Source organism: Scyliorhinus torazame, chromosome 12 (assembly GCF_047496885.1).
Source record: "Scyliorhinus torazame isolate Kashiwa2021f chromosome 12, sScyTor2.1, whole genome shotgun sequence".
In the NCBI taxonomy this organism is placed as follows: domain Eukaryota; kingdom Metazoa; phylum Chordata; class Chondrichthyes; order Carcharhiniformes; family Scyliorhinidae; genus Scyliorhinus; species Scyliorhinus torazame.
Window position 1 is genome coordinate 3,374,297 of NC_092718.1, and position 25,192 is coordinate 3,399,488.

The following is a 25,192-nucleotide window of genomic DNA, read 5'->3' on the forward strand; positions in this document are numbered from 1 at the left end:
ATATAGTGTAGTTCTAATATAATGCAGACCCTATTTTATATAGTCCCTATATAATAATGGGCAGCACTTTTGCACAGTGGTTAGCACAGTTGCTTCACAGCGCCAGGGACCCAGGTTCGATTCCGGCTTGGGTCACTGTCTGTGCGGAGTCTGCATGTTCTCCCCGTGTCTGCGTGGGTTTCCTCCGGGTGCTCCGGTTTCCTCCCACAGTCCAAAGATGTGCAGGTTAGGTGGATTGGCCATGATCAATTGCCCTTAGGTTAAATGGGGTTGCTGGGTTACAGCGATAGGGGGGAGGTGTGGCCTTAAGTGGGGTGCTCTTTCCAAGGGCCTGTGCAGACTCAATGGGCCGAAAGGCCTCCTTCTGCACTGTAAATTCTATGATTATGATCAACACTGCAATGAAGTTATTGAGAAAATCCCCTAGTCGCCACCCTCCGGGTACACAGAGGGAGAATTCACAATGTCCAATTCACCTAACCGCCAGGGCAGGACTGTCCCGAGCTCCCCATCGGCCCGACGCCAGCGTAAAATAATAGCGCGAACCACTCCGGCGTCGGGCCAACCAGAAGTTGCGGAATCCTCCGCACTTCTGGGGGCTAGGCCGGCGCCTGAGGGGTTGGGCCGGCGGCGAAGGGCCGCGCGAGTTAGCGCATGCGCGGAACCGCCGGCGTATTCTTGCGCATATGCAGTGGTTCCCTTCTCCGCGCCGGCCATGGCGAAGCCCGACAGAGGCCGGTGCAGAAGGAAGGAGTGCCCCCACGGTACAGGCCCGCCCGCAGATCGGTGGGTCCCGATCGCGAGCCAGGCCACCGTGGGTCCACCCCCATGGAACCGGATGCCCCCGTGCCCCCCCCCCCCCCCCCCCCCCCGTGTGGGACCATGTCCATTCCACTCCGGCGGGACTGGCCAGAAACTGACAGCTGCTCGGCCCATCGGGGGAGGATTGCCGGGGGGGGGGGGCGCTGCCAATGGCCCCCGACCGACGTGGCGTGATCCCCGAGCCCGCCGGCATCGGAGCGGTGGGGAGGGATTCACGCCGCCCCCCCCCCCCCCCAGGGATTCTCCGACCCAGCAGGTGGTCGCAGAATCCCACAGCATATCTTTGGGGATTTGTGGGAGGAAACCGGAGCACCCGGAGGAAACCCATGCAGACACGGGGAGAACGTGCAGACTCCGCACAGACAGTGACCTGTTAATAAAGGGCACTCCCCAGTGCGTGCAACGCGACAGGCGTTTCATCGATTGCCCCCTGGGGCATCCCCGTGATGGAGACAGATCCTGCAGTCGGGCATCTTGGTGGCCTGGTCCAAGTCGAAGGTGATTATGGTCTGATGCCCGGGCATGACCCATGACCTGACAGATACTCTTGTGAGCTGAAGATGGGGTTATGACACACAGCTCCCTGCTTGAGCCCTGGAATGACCCCGTGGCGTAGAGGTTTACATCTGTATGACCTTCATGGCCACCGGGAGCAGGTGTCCACCTCCTCCACAGGGTGCCAGTCTGTGCACAGGAGCCGCGGCTGTGCAGGCCCAATCTCACCAGAACCAAATCCTGCCATCCACATATTCCACTGGAGCTCAAGGTGCAGTTGAACATCCTTGATTCCAGCATGTTTAACCGTTGGTGATGAGCCAGTTACACACAGCACTCACCACACCAGCAACAAGAGCATCAGCAGCCTGCAAAAGCATTTCTTCAACAACACCATCAGGTGGCCCACGTGGATCAATATCACGTACCTGGTCTCGCAGCGTCTTCTTGCTTCCAACCGGGTCGCCAGAAGACCCACTTAACCGTGCTGATGCCAGATCTAATTCGCTTCCAGCATCTACCAGCCTCCCTGGGGAGACCGCAGCCAGGGGCCATTTACTACTGGATTGGATTGGATTTGTTTATTGTCACGTGTACCGAGGTACAGTGAAAAGTATTTCTCTGCGAGCAGCTCAACAGATCATTAAGTACACGGGAAGAAAAGGGAATAAAAGAAAATACATAATAGGGCAACACAACATATACATATTGTGTCCACGTGGACCAGGTGGAACGGGCACCCAGGCCATTGGAGGCCCTGGGTGGTTAGGGACAGGGCCGGGTAGACCCTGGCTTTCCCCAGGGCACCCGGACACTTTGGCATTTCCAGGCTGGTGCCTCAGCGAACTCATCGTGGGAGGGATAATGCCTACGTGTGTGTGTGTGTATGTGGGGTTGACCTTGAAGCTCACTTGGAGATCGGGGTACCCTTTCGAAATGGTGACCCAATCTCTGAGGGGCCGGCCTGGCAGTGAGGTCAGCCCCCAGTGATGAAAAAGATTCTAAAGGTGCGATCGACTGTCCACGTCACACCTGAGCGGGGCTGAGATGTGGCAGGTAGTTGCTGGGACAGGGCTCTTTCTGGATTTACTCGATTCACCACACTTCACGAGATCTAATGCGATCTTGTATGACATTACGATCGCAATTTTAAATTAAATTGTTCCCATAATATAGCCTCTATGTAATATTGTCCGAATATAATACAGACCCTATATACCATCCCTATATAATACCATCCCTATATAATACCATCCCTATATTCTGTACAATAGAGACTCTGGGCTGGATTCTCTGTTTGGGAGACTAAATTCCCACAGCGGTGTGAAAACAGGAAACTGGCGCAAAACGCCCACCGATTCACTGCTCCGGGGGAGGGGCTGGCAGGGAGGCAGCGTAGAGCATTGCGGGTCCGTGGCTGCGCATGTGCAGGGGGGGGGGGCCTGCAGCGGCCGCGCCGTGCTTCATGGCGGACGCAGCCCGCAAACCCAGACAGCAAAAATAGTACCCCCTCCGGCCGCTCGCGGGCCCCGGACAGCCCCCCCACCCCGCAGTGTCCCCAGCCCCGATTGAAGACCCCCCTGCCCGCGGATCGGCCCTCCCCCGACTGTGGCGGACCTGGACTGAATCCGCAGCTGCCATGCTGAGTTCATGACGGGCGGGACCATGCGAGTCCCACGCTGTCGGGAACCCGGCCGGTCGGGGACGGAGAATCCGGGGGGGTGGGCCTCAGGCAATGGCCTGAGGCCGTGGATACAGCGTGCAGCTTACTCTTAGAGTACGCCGCTTTTCAGGGGGAGCAGCATTGCGAACGATGGGCCGCCCCGATTTGGCCGTCATCAGGGGCTTTCTGCCTCGTTGCCGAACGCGATTTTGGTGTCGGGGTCGGAGAATCCAGCCGTCTATATAATATATACATTTAGCCCCAGAGAAAATATCAAAGGTTTTCTGTAAAGGCACTCAGGACTCACCTGTTGTCTCAGAAAGCGTGGCCGAGCATAACTCGGCAGGTTAGTTGTCACATGTCCATACAGCTGTGCTCCATCAAAGTCACTTCCACTCTGCAGCTGAATAGCTGCCATTCCAGCTCTACCTTCAAGGCCTAAAAGGCAACATGTCCAGTGTAAATGTCTGCTTATTAGGATTAAGCTGAAGAAAAAAAAAATGTATTTGAACTGAATGCAAATTAGGGTGGCACAGTGGTTAGCACTGCTGCCTTACGGCGACGAGGACCCGGGTTCGATCCCGGCTCTGGGTCACTGTCCGTGTGGAGTTTGCACATTCTTCCCCTGTCTGAGTGGCTCCCACCCCCAAAACCCAAAGATGTGCAGGGTGGGTGGATTAACCACGCAAAATTGCTGCTTAATTGGAAAAAAGAATTGGGCCCTCTAAATTTAAAAAAAAAATGTTTTTAAATGGTGGTTAGCACAATTGCTTCACAGCTCCAGGGTCCCAGGTTCGATTCCCGGCTTGGGTCACTGTCTGTGCGGAGTCTGCACGTTCTCCCCGTGTCTGCGTGGGTTTCCTCCGGGTGCTCCGGTTTCCTCCCACAGTCCAAAGATGTGCAGGTTAGGGGGATTGACCATGATAAATTGCCCTTAGTGTTGAGTGGGGTTACTGGGCTATGGGGATAGGGTGGAGATGTGGGCTTGGGTAGGGTGCTCTTTCAAAGAGCCGGTGCAGACTCGATGGGCTGAATGGCCTCCTTCTGCCCTGTAAATTCTATGATAAATTGAGTGCACATTGTCAAGAAAGCTAGAAATGATAATATATTTTCTGTGGTGCTATCACTGTGATAACTCTCATATACTGGAATGCAGGTTGCTGGGGATGTGATTGGTGTAATTATATTCAGAGATAGAGAGGCTGCAAAGGTCTAACCATCAGTAAGAAATGGTTTTGATAAAGTGCCGCATAGGAGACTGTTAAATAAGTTAAGAGCCCATGGTGTTAAGGGTAAGATCCTGGCATGGACAGAGGATTGGCTGACTGGCAGAAGGCAGAGAGTGGGGGTAAAGGGGTCTTTTTCAGGATGGCAGCTGGTGACTAGTGGTGTGCCTCAGGGGTCGGTGCTGGGACCACAACTTTTCACAATATACATTAATGATCTGGAAGAAGGAACTGAAGGCACAGTTGCTAAGTTTGCAGATGATACAAAGATCTGTAGAGGGACAGGTAGTATTGAGGAAGCAGGCGGGCTGCAGATCAATAAGTGGATCAGGGGTTATGGGGTGAAGGCAGGAGAATGGGGATGGGAAAATATCAGCCATGATTGAATGGCGGAGCAGACTCGATGGGCCGAGTGGCCTAATTCAGATCCTGTGTCTTATGAACCAAGAGGAACTTCAATAAAAGTTTCACAAAGCAATAAAACAGCTAGTTTTGAAGTTGGTTGTTTTAGTTCAAAGGGAAACATATATAAATTGTAAAATGGGAAGTTAGTGAGGCAGAGAGGCGGTAAGTTTATTTTTTTTAATATGAAGCTATGAAGTAAAGAAAGAATTTTGATCAGGTCTGACGAAAATAAACTTTTGAGAGATTGTATGAAACAATCGAGGGGAGAGAGAAGAAACACATTTAATAAAAGACGAATGCCTGGGTAAGGGGGTGGCTGCTTACATTTTACAAAAGACAGCTGGGTAGCTGGTCAGACATCCCGGAAGACAATGAGGACAAGGCCAGGCCTGGAGCACAGGCAGTTGCAAGTGCAGCCATGAGTGCTGGAAGTTAGAAATGCACAAAGGTTAGTGAGCAGTCCAGAGCAAACGTTTAGAATAAAACTAGACTAGTTGGAGATCAGAAATGAAAACAGAAAAAGCTGGGAAAGTTCAGCAAGTCTGACAATATCTGAGAAACCGGAGTTAACGTTTCCTCAGGGCTTACAAAAGGAAGAGAAACTGTATTTTATGGAAGGGGACGTGAAGCAAAAAGAAAAGGTTGGGGACAGGTTAGAGGTCAGGTTAGATTAAACTACAAAGAGGGCATGTAACAAAAGGCAAAGAGAGTGAGAACGGTAGTCATAAAAGAACCAAGCATAAATCCAGAGTAGGTCTTAATAGCAGAATAAATGTCTGTTGTCTGAAAGCAAAACGCAGTGGTTAGCACTGCTGCTGCACGGCGCCGAGGTCCCAGGTTCGATCCCGGCTCTGGGTCACTGTCCGTGTGGAGTTTGCACATTCTCCCCGTGTCTGGGTGGGTCTCACCCCCACAACCCAAAGATGTGCAGGGTGGGTGGATTGGCCACGCTAAATTGCCCCTTAATTGGAAAAAATGTATTAAAAAAAACACGAGAATCGGATGTAGACTGGCACTGGGGGGATATGCACTCTGAAATTGTTGAATTAAGTCCAGAAGGTTGTAAAGTGCCTAATTGGAAGATGATTCGCTGTTCCTCCAATCTGGGTTGGGCTTCACTGGAATTTCACAGTAGGCCCAGGACAGAGATCATGAGAGCACGCCTGTTTGGCTATACTAACCCAGGACAGACTGCAATGGTGGTTTACGATAAAGACACCTTGGCTTCAACAGTTAAATTAGGAGGAAAGAATTCACAAACTGGTGCTGTATTTCCTGTAACTTTGGAAGTTACGGGATGATCAAATGTTTCACGATATTAAGGAAAACCATATCAAATATGTTTATTGCATTTTAACAAACAGCGCCACAAAACCACAGGATTGGTACTGCTCAGCAAGAAATAAAAATGTCACAGCTTGGTATGGCGACTGCTCAGTCCGAGATCACAACAAACTGCAGGGTGTGGTGAACTCAGCCCAATGCATCACCCAACTTTCCACCCCCACATTGATTCTGCGTACACCTCCCACTGCCGCAGACAGCATTATCAGAGACCCCTCCCACCCAGGCATTGCCTTCTTCCAGACCCTTCCATCAGGCAGAAGGTACAGAAATCTGAAGACCCGCACATCCAGACATAGGAACAGTTTCTTCCCCACAGCTACTGGACTCCTCAACGACTCCCCCTCGGACTGATCTGCTCCCTGTAAGAACACTATTCACGACGCCCTATGCTGCTCTTGCTCATGTATCTGCTTTGTTTGGCCCCTTGTTCCGCACTGTAACCAATCGCTGTTTGGCAATGTACCATTTGTCAATGTTCTCTGTTGATTATTCTTTTGTCTACTATGTACGTACTGTGTACGTTCCCTCGGCAGCAGAAAAATACTTTTCACTGTACTTCGGTAATGTGACAATAAATCAAATCAATCAATCAATCAAACTTACATGGGTACAGAGGAGGATAGGTAAACAGCAATATAACCTGTCTCAGTACAATCATCAGACCCAACTTGGTGCCTATCCACATCACCAGAGAACAAGGGAGAGCAGAATAAAGCCATGGAAACATGGTCAAATGGAGCATTCCTCCCCACGTGGGAATTGCTCACAACCATCTTGCGAGTTCAGGATAGGTTACTCACCCCATGTTCGGACAGCACCAGTACACATTTCCCTCAACACCAGCACACATCTCACTCAACACCAGTAACACCTCCCTCACCACCAGCACACACCTCACTCAACACCAGCAACACCAGCACACATCTCCCTCAACACCAGCACACACCTCACTCAACACCAGTAACACCTCCCTCACCACCAGCACACACCTCACTCAACACCAGCAACACCAGCACACATCTCCCTCAACACCAGCAACACGCCTCACTCAACACCAGCAACACCAGCACACATCTCCCTCAACACCAGCACACACCTCACTCAACACCAGTAACACCTCCCTCACCACCAGCACACACCTCACTCAACACCAGCACACATCTCCCTCAACACCAGCAACATGCCTCACTCAACACCAGCAACACACCTCACTCAACACCAGCAACACGCCTCACTCAACACCAGCACACATCTCCCTCAACACCAGCACACACCTCACTCAACACCAGCAACACCTGCCTCACCACCAGCACACACCTCACTCAACACCAGCACACATCTCCCTCAACACCAGCACACACCTCACTCAACACCAGCACACATCTCCCTCAACACCAGCAACAGGCCTCCCTCAACACCATTAACACCTGCCTCACCACCAGCACACACCTCACTCAACACCAGCACACACCTCACTCAACACCAGCAACACCAGCACACATCTCCCTCAACACCAGCACACATCTCCCTCAACACCAGCACACACCTCACTCAACACCCCAGCACACATCTCCCTCAACACCAGCAACATGCCTCACTCAACACCAGCAACACACCTCACTCAACACCAGCAACACGCCTCACTCAACACCAGCAACACCAGCACACATCTCCCTCAACACCAGCACACACCTCACTCAACACCAGCAACACCTGCCTCACCACCAGCACACACCTCACTCAACACCAGCAACACCAGCACACATCTCCCTCAACACCAGCAACATGCCTCCCTCAACACCAGTAACACCTGCCTCACCACCAGCACACACCTCACTCAACACCAGCACACACCTCACTCAACACCAGCAACACCAGCACACATCTCCCTCAACACCAGCACACATCTCCCTCAACACCAGCGCACACCTCACTCAACACCAGCAACACTTCTCCCTCAACACCAGCAACACGCCTCACTCACACCGCAGCCCCTCACACCGCAGCCCCACCCCGCGCCCCCGCTCTCCTCCCACTTCACCGTAACCCCTCCATGGACACCCTCTCCTCCTCCAGGATCTTCCCCTACATCGCCGAGACGACCCCCCTCCCCAATTCCCCCACTGACAGCATCGCCTCCAGCAACGAGGAGGCCGGCGCTATCGGAAGGTCAGGAAACCTTCATTGTAAAGCCCCGAACCTGCAGGTACCTAAACCCTTCCCCTGGGCCAACCCAAACTTCTCTCCCAGCTCCTCTAAACTCGTGAATCGCCTCCCCACCCCCCCAGGAACAAGTCCTTCATGTCCATGATCCCCTTCTCCCCCATCCCCGAATCCACACATCCATCCCCCCAACTCGCACCCATGATTCCCCCGATCGGCAGCCCCTGACCCGGCCCCCAGCTTGCAAGTGTCGCCTCACCTGCCTCCAGATCACGACAAGATTATGAGGGGCATAGACAGAGTGGATAGTCAGAGGCTTTTCCCCGGGGTAGAGGGGTCAATTACTAGGGGGCATAGGTTTAAGGTGATAGGGGCAAGGTTTAGAATAGATGTACGAGGCAAGTTTTTTACACAGAGGGTAGTGGGTGCCTGGAACTCGCTACCGGAGGAGGTGGTGGAAGCAGGGACGATAGTGACATTTAAGGGGCATCTTGACAAATACATGAATAGGATGGGAATAGAGGGATACGGACCCAGGAAGTGTAGAAGATTTGTTTAGTCGGGCAGAATGGTCGGCACGGGCTTGGAGGGCCGAAGGGCCTGTTCCTGTGCTGCACATTTCTTTGTTCTTTGTTCTAAATCTGCAACCTGTCCACCACCACCCGGCTCACTGAGTACTTTCCTGGTGCCGCTGGGAGTGGTGGCGTTGCCAGGCCTCTATCCTCACCCACAGGGCCCCCCACCCCTCCTCCTCACCCACAGGGCCCCCCAACCCCCCTCCTCACCCACAGGGCCCCCCACCCTCCCTCCTCACCCACAGAGCCCCCCACCCCCCTCCTCACCCACAGGGCCCCCCACCCCCCCTCCTCACCCACAGGGCCTCCCACCCCCCCTCACCTACAGAGCCCCCACCCCCCCCTCACCCACAGGGCCCCCACCCCCCTCCTCACCCACAGGGCCCCCCACCCCCCCTCCTCACCCACAGAGCCACCTCCCTTCACCCACAGGGCCCTCCACCCCCCTCCTCACCCACAGGGCCCCCCACACCCACCCCCCCTCCTCACTCACAGAGCCCCCCCCTCACCCACAGGGCCACCCACCCCCCCTCCTCACCCACAGGGCCCCCCACCCCCCCTCCTCACCCACAGGGCCCCCCACCCCCCCTCCTCACCCACAGGGCCCCCCACCCCCCTCACCCACAGGGCCCCCCACCCCCCCTCCTCACCCACAGGGCCCCCCAACCCCCCTCCTCACCCACAGGGCCCCCCACCCTCCCTCCTCACCCACAGAGCCCCCCACCCCCCTCCTCACCCACAGGGCCCCCCACCCCCCCTCCTCACCCACAGGGCCTCCCACCCCCCCCCTCACCTACAGAGCCCCCACCCCCCCCTCACCCACAGGGCCCCCACCCCCCTCTTCACCCACAGGGCCCCCCACCCCCCTCCTCACCCACAGAGCCACCTCCCTTCACCCACAGGGCCCTCCACCCCCCTCCTCACCCACAGGGCCCCCCACCCCCCCTCCTCACCCACAGGGCCCCCCACGCCCACCCCCCCTCCTCACTCACAGAGCCCCCCCCCCTCACCCACAGGGCCACCCACCCCCCCTCCTCACCCACAGGGCCCCCCACCCCCCCTCCTCACCCACAGGGCCCCCCACCCCCCTCATCCACAGGGCCCCCCACCCCCCCCTCCTCACCCACAGAGCCCCCCACCCCCCCTCCTCACCCACAGGGACCCCCCACCCCCCCTCCTCACCCACAGAGCCCCCCACCCCCCCTCCTCGCCCACAGAGCTCCCCCTTCACCCACAGGGCCCCCCACCCCCCTCCTCACCCACAGGGCCCCCCACCCCCCTCCTCACCCACAGGGCCCCCCACCCCCCTCTCGCCCACAGGGCCCCCCACCCCCCCTCCTCACCCACAGAGCCCCCACCCCCCCCTCCTCACCCACAGAGCCCCCCACCCCCCTCCTCACCCACAGGGCCCTCCACCCCCCTCCTCACCCACAGTGCCCACCACCCCTCACCCACAGAGCCCCCCACCCCTCCCTCCTCACCCACAGGGCCCTCCAGCCCCCTCCTCACCCACAGAGCCCCCCACCCCCCCTTCTCACCCACAGGGCCCCCCACCCCCTCTCACCCACAGGGCCCCCCACCCCCCCTCCTCACCCACAGAGCCCTCCACCCCCCCTCACCTCTTTGCTCCAATTCTGCACCTTCTCCACATCCGCCACCCAATAATAATACCGCAGGTTTGGGAGGCCTGACCCCCCCTGTGTGCCGCCCCCTCTGCAATACCAGCCCCAAATCCTGGCCAACACTACCCCCTCCTCAACTGAATGAGGAGATGGGCCTGACCCCCCCCATGGAGGAGACCCTGGGTAAAGACCAGCCGAAGTCGGAATAAAAACAGGAATCGCGGCAAAACATTAATTTTCACTGCCTGCCCGGGCCCGGCAATGACAGCGGGGGATTGTCCCAACTCGACAAATCGGCCTTCACCCCCCCGCCCCACCAAACTAGTGAAATCGAACTTCCAAAGCCGTTCCCAACCCCAGGCCACCTGCAACTCCAAAATACCTGAAGTGAGTTACCGCCAGGCGGAATAGCAGCTCCCCACCCCCACCCCCCTGCCCCCCCCCCACCCACCCACCCCCTCTCCCACCCCCATCCCCCCCACTCCCACCACCCCCCTGCCCCCCCCACCACCCCCATCCCCCCCACTCCCACCACCCCCCTGCCCCCCCCACCCACCCACCCCCTCTCCCACCCCCATCTCCCCCACTCCCACCACCCCCCTGCCCCCCCCCACCACCCCCACCCCTCCCACCCCCCTGCCCCCCCCCACCCACCCACCCCCTCTCCCACCCCCATCCTCCCCACTCCTCCCACCCCCCTGCCCCCCCCCACCCACCCACCCCCTCTCCCACCCCCATCCTCCCCACTCCCACCACCCCCCTGCCCCCCCCACCACCCCCATCCCCCCCACTCCCACCACCCCCTGCCCCCCCCACCACCCCCATCCCCCCCACTCCCACCACCCCCATCCCCCCCACTCCCACCACCCCCCTGCCCCCCCCCACCACCCCCATCCCCCCCACTCCCACCACCCCCCTGCCCCCCCCCCCACCACTCCCATCCCGCTCCTGCCCCACACCCACGCACCCCCCCCAACCCGCTCCCACCCACCCACCCCCTCTCCCACCCCCATCTGGCTCCTCCCTCCCCCTGAACCCGCTCCCCCCCCACTCTCCCAGCCCCACCCCCATCTGGCTCACCCCCCCCCCCAACCCGCTCCCCCCTCCGCTCCCACTCTCCCCCCACAAGGGATCACAGTTTGAGGATAAGGGCTAAACTTTTTAGGACTGAGGTGAGGTGAAATGTCTTCACCCAGAGAGCGGTGAATCTGTGGAATTCGCTCCCACAGAAAGTAGTTGAGGTTAGAACATTGGGTAATTTCAAGAAGGAATTAGATATAGTTTTTGGGGCTAAAGGGATCAAAGGATATGGGGGGAAGGCAGGATCAGGGTATCGAACTTGATGAACAGCTTGGATCATAATGAACGGCAGAGCAGGCTCGAGGGGCCGAATGGCCTCCTCCTGCTTCATGTGTATGTTTCCAGTATACACATGGATTCTCAAAATTCAAAGTAATAAAAAAGACAAAATAAAAACCTGATACAATTACCTCGCACTTGGGGCTTTCTTCAATCCAAATGAGGACTAATCTAACCCGACCACCACCCCAGCCATCCACCTCCCTGGCTCCATTCATCTTCTCCATACACAAGATGAGGGGTGTCGAAAATCACTCCCTTCTCGGAATTGCAAGGATTACAGGACATAAATAAAAGGAGCAAAACTGCACAAACTACATTTCATTTCACCCACTCAATGTGGTTTTTGCTGAAACAGGATAACAGACAACCTTCGCCCTCATGTTCACACATCGCAAGCTCTTGCTCGGAGAAAAGACAATAACATGAAATCAACAGAATAATCACAAGGGAATAAAGTCCAGGATAATCCCAGGAACTACAGGCCAGTGAGCCTTACGTCAGTGGTATGGAAATTACTGGAGAGAATTCTTCGAGACAGGATCTACTCCCATTTGGGAGCAAATGGACGTATTAGTGAGAGGCAGCATGGTTTTGTGAAGGGGAGGCCGTGTCTCACTAACTTGATAGAGTTTTTCGAGGAGGTCACAAAGATGATTGATGCAGGTAGGGTAGTGGATGTTGTCTATATGGACTTCAGTAAGGCCTTTGACAAGGTCCCTCATGGTAGACTAGTACAAAAGGTGAAGTCACACGGGATCAGGGGTGAGCTGGCAAGGTGGATACAGAACTGGCTAGGTCATAGGAGGAAGAGAGTAGCAATGGAAGGATGCTTTTCTCATTGGAGGGCTGTGACCAGTGGTGTTCCACAGGGATCAGTGCTGGGACCTTTGCTGTTGTAGTATATATAAATGATTTGGAGGAAAATGTAACTGGTCTGATTAGTAACTTTGCGGACGACACAAAGGTTGGTGGAATTGCGGATGGCGATGAGGGCTGTCAGAGGATACAGCAGGTTTAGATCGTTTGGAGACTTGGCGGCGAGATGGCAGATGGAGTTTAATTCGGACAAATGTGAGGTAATGCATTTTGGAAGGTCTAATACAGGTAGGGAATATACAGTGAATGGTAGAACCCTTGTGAGTATTGAAAGTCAGAGAGATCTAGGTGTACAGGTCCACAGGTCACTGAAAGGGGCAACACAGGTGGAGAAGGTAGTCAAGAAGGCATACGGCATGCTTGCCTTCATTGGCCGGGGCATTGAGTATAAGAATTGGCAAGTCATGTTGCAGCTGTATAGAACCTTAGTTAGGCCACACTTGGAGTATAGTGTTCAATTCTGGTCGCCACACTACCAGAAGGATCTGGAGGCTTTAGAGAGGGCGCAGAAGAGATTTACCAGGATGTTGCCTGCTATGGAGGGCATTAGCTATGAGGAGCGGCTGAATAAACTCGGTTTGTTCTCACTGGAACGACAGAGGTTGAGGGGCGACCGGATAGAGGTCTACAAAATTATGAGGGGCATAGACAGAGTGAATAGTCAGAGACTTTTCCCCAGGGTAGAGTGGTCAATTACTAGGGGGCATAGGTATAAGGTGCGTGGGGCAAGGTTTAGAGGAGATGTATGAGGCAAGTTTTTTTCACAGAGGGTAGTGGGTGCCTGGAACTCGCTGCCGGAGGAGGTGGTGGAAGCAGGGACGATAGTGAGGTTTAAGGGGCATCTTGACAAATACATGAATAGGATGGGAATAGAGGGATACGGACCCAGGAAGTGTAGAACATTGTAGTTTAGACGGGCAGCATGGTCGGCGCAGGCTTGGAGGGCCGAAGGGCCTGTTCCTGTGCTGTACATTTTTTTTTTGAACAGCAGGATAATAACACCATCTGTGTCGCTGGGAAAGGTCAAAGCCATGACAGGATCGTTCAACAATCCTCAGGATCGCTCGAAAATTACAGCGAATGAAGTGGCTTCACCACTGCCATGGCAACGCCCAGGCGACGAAGAGGCCCTTTGGCCCAATACCTCTGTGCTGTCAAAAACAACTACCAAAGATTCTCTACTCCGCTTCCACCATTCTGCCGGGGATACTTTGCAGCTTATCCAAGTCAGGACCAAACAGCCTGCACCATAGAGCCGGAATCATTGTCCACAACATCGGTCTCAATGGCAGCCACCACCTTGATGCCGATCGCCGAGGTGCGGGGCCGCTCACCGGCAAAACCGCCACTGGACCCCAACCCAACCGCCTACGTGAAACGAGGATTCGCTCTGACTTAACTCAGCTCCTCGTCAACAATCTACAGCCAGGGTCACTCAGGAACACTGCGCAAGACGTTTATCCCCAAAACAGGGAATTATGGAATGTGCATGAGGATAAAATAAAGGCATGGTAATGTTAAATAAGGACAGGGAATTTATTGTACGGGTAATTGGGTAAAGGGCGGGAGAAGTGGGGTATTGTTTGTTACTATTTTAGGGTTGCTTTTTTTAAGGTTTTCATAAAATATCAATAACAAAATGAAAAAAGAACCCAACAGGGTTAAGTACAAAACACAGTCCAGAAAATCAACCCTCCATACCCCCCTCCCCCCTGTACATAAATAATAAATTAACATTAACACCCTGACCTAACACAACAGGTATATACACCCCCTCAGACCCTCCAGTGTAAATAACAAAAACAATAATAATTATAAAGTAAACCCCCCCCCCCCCCGGCCACCCCTGGTTGCTGCTGCTGCTGACCATTGTCTACCGTTCTGCCAGGAAGTCTAAGAACGGTTGCCACCGCCTAAAGAACCCTTGTACCGACCCTCTCAAGGAGAATTTCACCCTCTCCAACTTAATAAACACTGCCATATCGCTGATCCAGGATTCCACGCTTGGGGGCCTCGTATCTTTCCACTGAAGGAGAATCCTTCGCCGGGCTACCAGGGTCGCAAAGGCCAGAATTCCAGCCTCTTTCGCCTCCTGCACTCCCGGCTCCTCTGCCACCCCAAATATTGCGAGCCCCCAGCCCGGTTTGACCCTGGATCCTACCACCCTCGACACCGTCCTCGCTACGCCCTTCCAAAATTCCTCCAGCGCTGGGCATGCCCAGAACATATGGGTGTGATTTGCTGGGCCCCCTGAGCACCTAACACACCTGTCCTCACCCCCCAAAAAACGGCTCATCCTTGTCCCGGTCATGTGTGCCCTGTGCAGCACCTTAAACTGTATGAGGCTGAGCCTCGCGCACGATGAGGAAGAGTTCACCCTCCCTAGGGCATCTGCCCACGTCCCTTCCTCAATCTCCTCTCCCAACTCCTCCTCCCACTTACCTTTTACCTCCACCACCGAGGCCTCCTCCTCCTCCTGCATCACCTGGTAAATTTCCGAGATCTTCCCCACTCCCACTCACCCCCCCGAGAGCACCCTGTCCTGTACTGTGCGTGGCAGCAGCCGGGGGAATTCCACCACCTGCCGTCTGGCAAACACCCTTACCTGTAAGTACCTGAAGGTGTTCCCCGGGGGGGAGCCCGTACTTTTCCTCCAGCTCACCCAGGCTCGGGAACTTCCCGTCCACAAACAGGTCCCCCAACTTTCGTATCCCTGCCCTGTGCCACCCTGAAAACCCTGGGGCAAACCGGTGGTTCCCCCATATTGGGGTCCACGCCGAGGCCCCAACTTCCCCCTATGCCGCCTCCACTGTCCCCAAACTTTGAGAGCAGCCGCCACCACTGGGCTCGTGGTATAGCTCCTTGGAGGGAGCGGCAGCGGTGCCGTTGCCAGCGCCCCCAGACTCGTACCCACACAGGACGCCGTCTCCAGCCTCTTCCATGCAGCCCCCTCCCCCTCCATCACCCACTTGTGCACCATCGTCGCATTGGCGGCTCAGTAGTACCCACAAAGGTTGGGCAGCGCCAGTCCCCCCCCTATCTCTACTCCGCTCCAGGAATACCCTTCTCACCCTCGGAGTCCCTCGCGCCCACACAAACCCCATTATACTCCTGTTAACCCACCTGAAAAAAGCCTTCGGGATAAACACGGGGAGGCACTGGAACAGGAACAAAAACCTTGGGAGCACCGTCATTTTGACTGACTGCACCCTACCTGCCAAGGACAGCGGCAACGCGTCCCACCTCTTGAACTCCTCCTCCGTTTGCTCCACCAGCCTTGTAAAGTTAAGCCTATGCAGGGCCCCCCAGCTCCTGGCCATCTGGACCCCCAAATACCTGAAGCTCCTCTCCGCCCTTTTTAGTGGGAGCTCGCCAATCCCCCTCTCCTGGTCCCCTGGGTGCACCACGAACAGCTCGCTCTTCCCCATGTTGAGCTTGTACCCCGCAAAGTCCCCGAATTCCCGAAGAATCCTCATTACCTCCGGCATTCCTCCCACCGGGTCCGCCACATACAGCAGCAAGTCGTCCACATAGAGCGACACCCTATGCTCCTCCCCACCCCGCACCAACCCCCTCCAGTTCCTTGACTCCCTCAGTGCCATAGCCAGGGGTTCAATCGCCAGTGCGAAGAGCAGGGGGGACAGGGGACACCCCTGCCTCGTCCCTCGGTGCAACTGAAAGTATTCGGACCTCCTCCTGTTTGTGGCCACACTCGCCATCGGGACCTCAAACAACAGCCTAACCCACCTGACAAACCCCTCCCCAAACCCGAACCTCTTCAGCACCTCCCACAGGTACCCCCACTCTACCTGATCGAAGGCTTTCTCAGCGTCCATCACCACCACTATCTCCGCCTCCCCCTCCCTCGCCGGCATCATGATAACGTTCAAAAGCCTCCGCACATTCGCGTTCAACTGTCTCCCCTTCACAAACCCCGTCTGGTCTTCATGGATGATCTGCGGCACACAATTCCCAATCTTCGTGGCTAAGACCTTCGCCAGCACCTTGGCATCTACATTTAGCAAGGAAATCGGTCTGTAAAACCCACTCTGCAGGGGATCCTTGTCCCGCTTCAGGATCAAGGAGATCAGTGCCCGGGACATCGTCGGGGGCAAAGCCCCCCCCTCCCTTGCCTCATTGAAGGTCCTGACTAGCAACGGGCCCAACAGGTCCGTATATTTTTTATAGAATTCGACCGGGAAACCGTCCGGCCCCGGTGCCTTCCCCGCCTGCATGCTTCCTATCCCTTTGGTCAGCTCCTCCAGCCCAATCGGGGGCCCCAATCCTGCCACCAGTCCCTCTTCCACCTTTGGAAACCTCAATTGATCCAGGAAGCGGCCCATCCCTCCCTCCTCCCGTGGGGGCTCGGATCGGTACAATTCCTCGTAAAAGTCCCTGAAGACCCCATTGATGCCAACCCCACTCCGCACCACACTCCCTCCCCTGTCCTTAACTCCCCCGATCTCCCAGCTGCGTCCCGCTTCCGAAGCTGATGCGCCAGCGATCGTAAATCGCCCCCTGGGCCTTCCTCCACTGCAGCTCCGCCTTCCTGGTGGTCACCGGGTCGAATTCGGCCTGGAGGCTACGCCTCTTCCTCAACAGTCCCTCCTCAGGCACCTCTGCATACCTCCTGTCTACCCTCACCATCTTCCCCACCAGGCTCTCCCTCTCCCCCCGCTCCTTGTAGACCCTAATGGAGATCAGCTCTCCCCTCACCACTGCCTTCAGCGCCTCCCATATCATCCCCACTCGGGCCTCCCCGTTATCGTTGGCCTCCAGGTACCTCTCTATGCTTCCTCGGACCCGCTCACTCACCTCCTCGTCCGCCAACAGCCCCACCTCCAAGCGCCACAGCGGGCGCTGGTCCCTCTCCTCCCCCATCTCCAAGTCCACCCATTGCAGGGCGTGGTCCGAAATGGCTATTGCCGAATACTCGGTATCCTCTACTCTCGCTATCAGCGCCCGACTCAAAATGAAAAAGTCGATTCGGGAATAAGCCTTATGGACATGTGAGAAGAATGAAAATTCCCTCGCCCCCGGCCTTGCAAATCTCCACGGGTCCACCCCTCCCATCTGGTCCATAAACCCCCTCAGCACTCTAGCCGCCGCCGGCTTCCTACCCGTCCTAGACCTGGAGCGATCCAGTGCCGGATCCAGCACCGTGTTAAAGTCTCCCCCCATTATCAGGCCCCCCACTTCCAAGTCTGGGATCCGACCCAACATACGCCGCATAAAACCCGCATCGTCCCAGTTCGGAGCATACACATTGACCAGTACCACCCTCTCTCCCTGCAACTTACCACTTACCATTATGTACCTACCGCCATTATCAGCCACAATGCTCAACGCCTCGAACGACACCTTCTTTCCCACCAAGATCGCCACCCCTCGATTTTTGGCATCTAGCCCCGAGTGAAACACCTGACCTACCCACCCCTTCCTCAATCTTACCTGGTCTGCAACCTTCAGGTGTGTGGCCTGGAGCATAACCACATCCGCCGTGAGCCCTTTCAGGTGCGCGAACACGCGGGCCCGCTTAACCGGCCCATTCAGTCCCCTTACATTCCAGGTTATCAGCCGGATCAGGGGGCTACCCGCCCCCCTCCCCCGCCGACTAGCCATGACCCCTCCTTGGCCAGCCACGCGCCCGCACCCCACACCCGGTCCGTTCCCCACAGCGGCATACCCCCGTCTCGACCCACCCCACTCGCTCCAGCTCCTCCTTGACCATAGCAGCAGCAACTCGACCCCCCCCCCCCCCCAAACCCGGCTAGGACCCATCCTAGCTGATTTACTCCCCCCATTGCACTTCCGCAAGTCAGCTGACTCCTGTTGACCCCGGCCACTCCCGCCTCTCCAACTCCTCCCATTGTGTGACACGCCCTCCTCTCCCGTTCTCCCCCTCCCCCTTCCATTCTGAGCGCGGGAAACAACCCTCGCTTCCCGGCCCCGCCCCTCCAGTCTTCAGCGCGGGAAAAAGCCCGCGCTTTCCACCTACCCGGCCCCGCCACCTCTGACGCAGCTCCTTTTACAGGCCCAGTCCCCTCACCCCCCGACTCGGGCCTCCCCCTCCCCGCGGGGCCCCATCTCACCGCCGGCCACCACCCCTGTTCCATTTACCTACCCACCTCCAAGAGCCTCCCCCCCCACCCCCCCCCCGACCAACCCAACCAAAACAGTGCCCAACCCGCCCCAACCACCCTCACCGACCCGAAAGAGAAAAACAGAGAAAAAGAAACCAGGAACAAAGCAAAGGCCCCCCCTCAAAAAAAAACATATCCACCGCAGTCCCCAATCGCCCATCCCGACCCTCAGTCTGTGTCCAGCTTCTCGGCCTGAACAAAGGCCCACGCCTCCTCCGGAGACTCAAAATAATGGTCGGTCCTTGAAGGTAACCCCCAGTCGCGCCGGCTGCAACATGCCAAACTTCACCCCCCTCCTGTGCAGCACCGCCTTCGCTCGATTGTACCCGGCCCTCCTCTTCGCCACCTCCGCACTCCAGTCCTGGTATATTCGAACCTCCGCGTTCTCCCACCTGCTGCTCCGCTCCTTCTTGGCCCACCTGAGCGCACACTCCCGATCGACGAACCGATGGAACCTCACCAGCACCGCCCGCGGAGGCTCGTTAGCCTTGGTCCTCCTCGCCAGCACTCTATGGGCCCCTTCCAGCTCCAGTGGCCCCTGGAAAGACCCCGCTCCCATCAGCGAGTTCAACATGGTGACCACATAGGCCCCCACGTCCGGCCCCTCCAGCCCCTCTGGGAGGTCCAGAATCCGCAGATTCTTCCGCCTCGACCGATTCTCCATCTCCTCGAACCGCTCCTGCCATTTCTTGTGGAGCGCCTCGTGCGCCTCCACCTTTACCGCCAGGCCTAAGATCTCGTCCTCATTGTCAGAGATCTTTTGTCGAGCCTCCGCAGATCGCCACCCCCTGGGCCGTCTGTGTCTCCAGCAGCTTATCAATAGAAGCCTTCATCGGCTCTAGCAGGTCCGCTTTAATCTCTCTGAAGCAGCGCTGGATACCCTCCTGCTGCTCCTCCGCCCACTGCCTCCACGCTGCCTGGTCTCTGCCCGCCGCCATTTTGTTCTTCTTCCCTCGCACCTTCTTCGGGTCCACCACCACCTTTTTAGCCGCCCCGGCCTAGTAGAAGCCATATACTGTCGGGGAACTGTTATAAACTCCTTCCCACACCGGGAAACGTCGAACAAGCGCCGTTACGGGCCCTGAAAAGAGCCCAAAAGTCAGTTTTTGCGGGAGCCGCCGAATGTGCGACTTAGCTCCGCATAGCCGCAACCGAAAGTCCTTTTAGGGGGTATTTTGCGCGTCAATCCATGCGGTTGTTTTAAAAATGTCAATTTGTTAAATTGTGAAAATTACAAATGCTTCAATAAAATATTTTCTGAAAAAAAAAGGTGAGCAGAACTGGATCCCCTGGGAACGCAGCTGCTCTCGCCCTCACGTCACGTGACGCCCCCAACTCCAAGTTTAATATGAGATTGATGTCATCCAAAGGGATTAAACGATGGGTGAAGTCGGGTTTGTGGAGTTGGGTTTGTGGGGTTAGATTACACATCAGCCATGATCTGGTTGAAAGGCTAAATGGGCTCCCATGTCCGTAGAGGTCACAGGGTTAGATCATAGAACATAGAACAGTACAGCACAGTACACGCCCCTCGGCCCACAATGTTGTGCCGATCATTTATCCTAATCTAAGATCAACCTAACCTACACCCCTTCAATTTACTGCTGTCCATGTGCCTGTCCAAGAGTCGCTTAAATGTCCCGAATGACTCTGACTCCACCACCTCTGCTGGCCGTGCATTCCACACACCCACCACTCTCTGTGTAAAGAACCGACCTCTGACATCTCCCCTATACCTTCCTCCAATCACCTTAAAATTATGTCCCCTCGTGACAGCCATTTCCACCCTGGGGAAAGGTCTCTGGCTGTAATAGGAGGCCAGAGAGAGAGAGAGAGGGAAAATGCCATGGAGAGTTTTGAAACAAGGGCCAGAATTTTAAAATGGAGGTGTTGCAGAATCAGGGGCCAATCTCAATCAGCCAATCACAGGCAGGGCTGGAAGGTGAAAGAAGCTGAGTGTGAATGACGTTACCGGCAGCAGCATTTTAGTTTCGGGACAAGGGCGTGACGGATGCTGCTCAGAGAACATTTGAATAGTCAAATCTTACGGCAGCAAAGACATTGATGAGGATTTGAAGAGCAGGATCGGCTGAGGCAGGGAGAGAACCCACAATAAAAACAAAACACTGCGGGGCTGGCAACCTGAAATAACAAAAGAACATTTCTGAAAAATTTCAGGAGACCTGGCAGCAAAAAACAGAGTAAACATTTCGAGCCCATGTGACTCTTTGGAGCTTGAAGCAAGGCAGAATGTGATGGGTTTATGTAGCCAAAAAAGTGGGAGTGACAGATGGACAAAATAGGTCAGGGATAGGTTGGGGGGGGGGGGGGGGGTAAGAGAGATTAAATAACAAAAAAGTCATGGAACACAAGACAAAGGGAGTGATAATGATAACATTAGAGGTGAAAGCTTTGGTACTGGGTAGGTGGCAATAATAGAATAAAGGTCAGCGTTGTCTGAAAGCAAAACGGCAGAATCATTTCATTCCAGAGAGACGGCCACTGCTACCTGAAAGTAAAAAGCATGAGGGGAAGTTACAGACACTCAACAAGATTCAAAACGGAGACAGAGCTCATGGCCATGAGGGTGTTGAACTCGATGTTGAGTCCAGCAGGATGTCCGACCGGGAGGTGAGGTGCAGATTGTACTGGTCTTGACTGAGGCATTGCAGCAATCCCAGGTCAGGAATGTCAGCATGGAAGCGAGACGGTGAATTCATAGACCAATGGCAGGAAGGTTGAGATCTTGCAGAAACAGGCAATGTTATGGAGGTGGAAACAGATGGCTGTGACCTTGGTGATGGAGAGGATTATGGGGTCAAACCTCAGTCAAAGAGAATCCAGCGATGCATTTAGTGCAGGCTACAGGAGCTGGGAATTCAGCAGCAATCAACTCACCTCCTGATTCCCCAAAACCTATCCACCACTACAAGGCGGGAGTCAGGAGTGTGATGGAATACTCTCCACTTGCCCGGATGAGTGCAGCTCCAATGGCCATGCAGGTGGCATGGTGGTGGTGATGAAATCTGTGGCGTGGGAGTGGAGTTAGGTGTGGTGGATGGGGATTGGGAATGAAGGCAATTGCTTCAGTCTTTCTGCTGTTTATCTACAGGAAATATTGACTCAGGTACTAATTCTCAGATGGGCATTCTCAGGGACGGGGAAGGATTTGGGAAATTGGTGGGGGTGGGGGAGGGCCGTCTATTGTCAGCAGACATGTGAAATTTCACAATCTGTCTTTGGATGGTGATGTGGCTGAGGGCCAGCAGGTGGCCAGGAAAGAGGAGGAGTCCAAGGATAGATTCTTAGGGAATCCCAGGTAATGATGTGGGACCATTGTCAGTGATTCTCTGGCTGTGATTAGAATGGATTTGGGTGAGAGCAGTCACACCCAGCTGGACAACATTAGGGAGGCATCGGAGAAGGATGATGTGGTGACTGTGTAAACGACTGCAGACAGGAAGAGAAGGACACGAAGGGAGTGTTTACATTTGTCACAGTCGCACAGGGTCACATTTGTGACTTTGACAAGAACTGTTTGCAAACCGCAAGGGATTCAAACATTGAGTTCCAGAAAAGATGGGAATGAATTTGGGAGACAAGAACCTGCTCGAGGAGGAAGGGGAGGTTAGAGATGGGCTGTTTTGGGGTTAGTTTTTTTTACTGATGATTCGAGATGGACGTTAGAAAGCAGGGCTCATACCTGGAACAGTCACACCATATACACACGCCTCCTGAACAAAATCCAGCATCGACAGAATGTCAGCTACCTCATTGGTAGACACATTCTCTCCTTTCCATCTAAAAGTAAAGACCAATTATTTAAAACAAGGCAAGCGGATTTTAAACATTGGGATTCATGCATTCACACACGTTACTTTCATTGATTCATTAACTAGGAAACTATTGGGAGTAAAGAGCGGCAAATCCCCAGGACCTGACGATTTCTATTGAGGGTGTTTATGGAAGTAGGGGAGCACATTGTAGATGCCCCAACTATAATCTTCCAGAGTTCCTGAGATTCAGGAATAGTCCCTCTGGATTAGGAAATTTGCTCATGTCACTCCACTTTTTAAGAAGGGTGAAAAGGGGGAATTACAGAGCTGTTAGCCGGACATCTGTGGTGGGGAAGTTACTGGAGTCTCTAATGAGGGATGGGGTAACCGAATAGCTTGATCACGGGTATCGGGATGGGTGCACCCCTAGTTGGAAGTGCCCCATGTGAATATTCTGTCATTTCCCCTTTCCTGAGGGAAGTTTCACATGGGGGCAGCATGGAGGTGAGGTACTGCCGACTGCCTCACCTGCGCCCCAGCAGTTGTGTGAAATATTCCCATTTGTTTCCATCCCAAGTATTGCTAAAATCTGTTCGAGAAGTGAAACATTGATCATCACAAACAAATCTTCATAAACACATTGGTTTTACCCTGAATATGGGAACTTCAATAATTAGGTGAAGTTGATATAATGCAGTAATGAGGCTGTTAAATGCTGCCTGTACCCTGTAGCCACTTGCTTCCAATATTATTGTTGGAGATGTGTACTATCGACAAGATACACTGCAGTCACTCACCAAGCTTCCTTAGACACAAAGACAGCAGATACCTGGGAACCCCACCATCTGGAGGTTCCCCTCCCAAGTCACTCACCTTCCTGACTTGGAAATATATCGCTGTTCCTTCACTGTCACTGGAGCAACATCCTGGAACTCCCTCTCTAACAGCACAGTGGGTGTACCTACACCTAAGGGACTGCAGCGGGTCAAGAAGGCAGCTCACCGCCACCTTCTGAAGGGCAATTAGGGCTGGACAATAAACCTGGCCTAACCAGCAACGCCCACATCCCATAAATGATTTTTTAAAAAAAGATCTGGGTTTTATACTTAATATAGCGTTCAAAACAACTTTAAAAAAGAATTAGAATTCCATTGATTAGAATCTGAAGCAATGTTACCTCCGGGCATCCAAAAGACTTGGGTCTGGATCCTCTGCTCCGCCGGCAGCGCACTCACGCCCGGGAATTTCCCGACGGCGTGGGGGTGCCCAGAATGGAAAACCCCATTGGCTGGCTGCCGGGAGGGAGGATCCTGCTGCTGGCGGGGGTGCGCCAAGGCAGAAAACGGGTGCGGCGGGACGGAGAATCCCGCCCATTGGCCATGGAAAGCACAGCATTAAAAGTCTGGGACAAACCCTTGTGGCTCATACCTGTATGTGTCTCCAATTCTGTCTTGGAAGTAGATGAAATTCTCGTGGTCCAGCATCATGAGGTCTCCACTGTTGAAGTACAGGTCTCCTTTGCTGAACACATCTCTCAAATGTTTTTTAGCAGTTAAGGATTCGTTTCCCACATACCCAATGAATGGGGATTTGGCCGTGATTTTGGCAATGAGGAGCCCAGTCTCTCCTGTCAAGTCATTAAAGAGTCAGGAGATTGGACACGTTATTCATTTCCTCAATAATTAACATTTCTAACTTCCAGAAACGGACTAGTAATCCAGACACCCAGGGAATTCTCTGGGGCTCTGAGTTCAAATCCCGCCAGATGGTGAAATTTGAATTCAATAAAAATCTGGAATTAAAAGTCCAATGACGACCACAAAATCGATTATCGATTGTCGTAAAAACCCATCTGGTTCATCAATGTCCTTCAGGGAAGGAAATCTGCCGCCCTTACCCGGTCTGGCCTACACGTGACTCCAGACCCACAGCCATGTGGTGGACTCTTAACTGCCCCTTGAGGGCAATTAGGGATGGGCAATAAATGCTGGCACAGCCGGCGACGGCCACATCTGAAGGGCAAATGTAAAAAAAGGTCGCTTACAGAAATTTTCAAATCAGAAAATGCTGTATATCTAACAGGAGAAGGTTGGAAATGCTGAAAAAGGAAAGAACGAGTTCACATTTCTGGGACCTTCATCAGTACAAGAATCTGCCCAAAACCTGTCCTTTGTCTTCACAGACTTCCTGGTTTTTTGTGTTTTTATTTCTAATTATAAAGTTGTATTTGAGTGTTTATAAATCAATTCCACAGGAGACCTGGCAAAAGATAGCACAAATTCTTTTTTAAAACATGTTATTTTGAGGGATTCCATTTACAGGATTGTTGAAAGATAGCAGTGCAATTTAACGCTGTCAACCTCTGGCCTCCCATTGCTTTAACACCAAGATCAATAGAATAATTGTTAAACATTGACAAAGTGAGGGCTTAAGTGGGTCGGTGCAGACTCGATGGGCCGAACGGCCTTCTTCTGCACTGTATGTTCTATGTTCTATATGTTCTAAAATCTCGCAATAATCTTCCTGTTTACAAGTCTATCTGGAGGTGCCTTTGACAAGGTACCTCATGGTAGACTGGTACAAAAGGTGAAGTCACACAGGATCAGAGGAGAGCTGGCAGGTTGGATACAGAACTGGCTTGGGCAGAGAAGACAGAGGGTAGCTGTAGAAGGTGCTTTTCTGAATGAAAGGCTGTGACTAGCGGTTTCCACAGGGAT

General features: G+C 54.3%; 1 protein-coding gene across 1 annotated transcript in view; it reads right to left on the reverse strand.

The window, feature by feature from the left end:
* Positions 1 to 25,192, reverse strand: part of LOC140387342 (long-chain fatty acid transport protein 2-like) — a 74,377-nt gene that overhangs the window by 2,263 nt on the left and 46,922 nt on the right. Inside the window, exons 7-9 of the mRNA XM_072470288.1 lie at positions 23,904 to 24,102; positions 22,403 to 22,500; positions 3,288 to 3,418 (exon numbers count right to left, since the gene is read on the reverse strand). Of these exons, the coding sequence (XP_072326389.1) occupies positions 3,288 to 3,418; positions 22,403 to 22,500; positions 23,904 to 24,102 (428 nt within the window). The remainder of the gene's footprint in view (positions 1 to 3,287; positions 3,419 to 22,402; positions 22,501 to 23,903; positions 24,103 to 25,192) is intronic.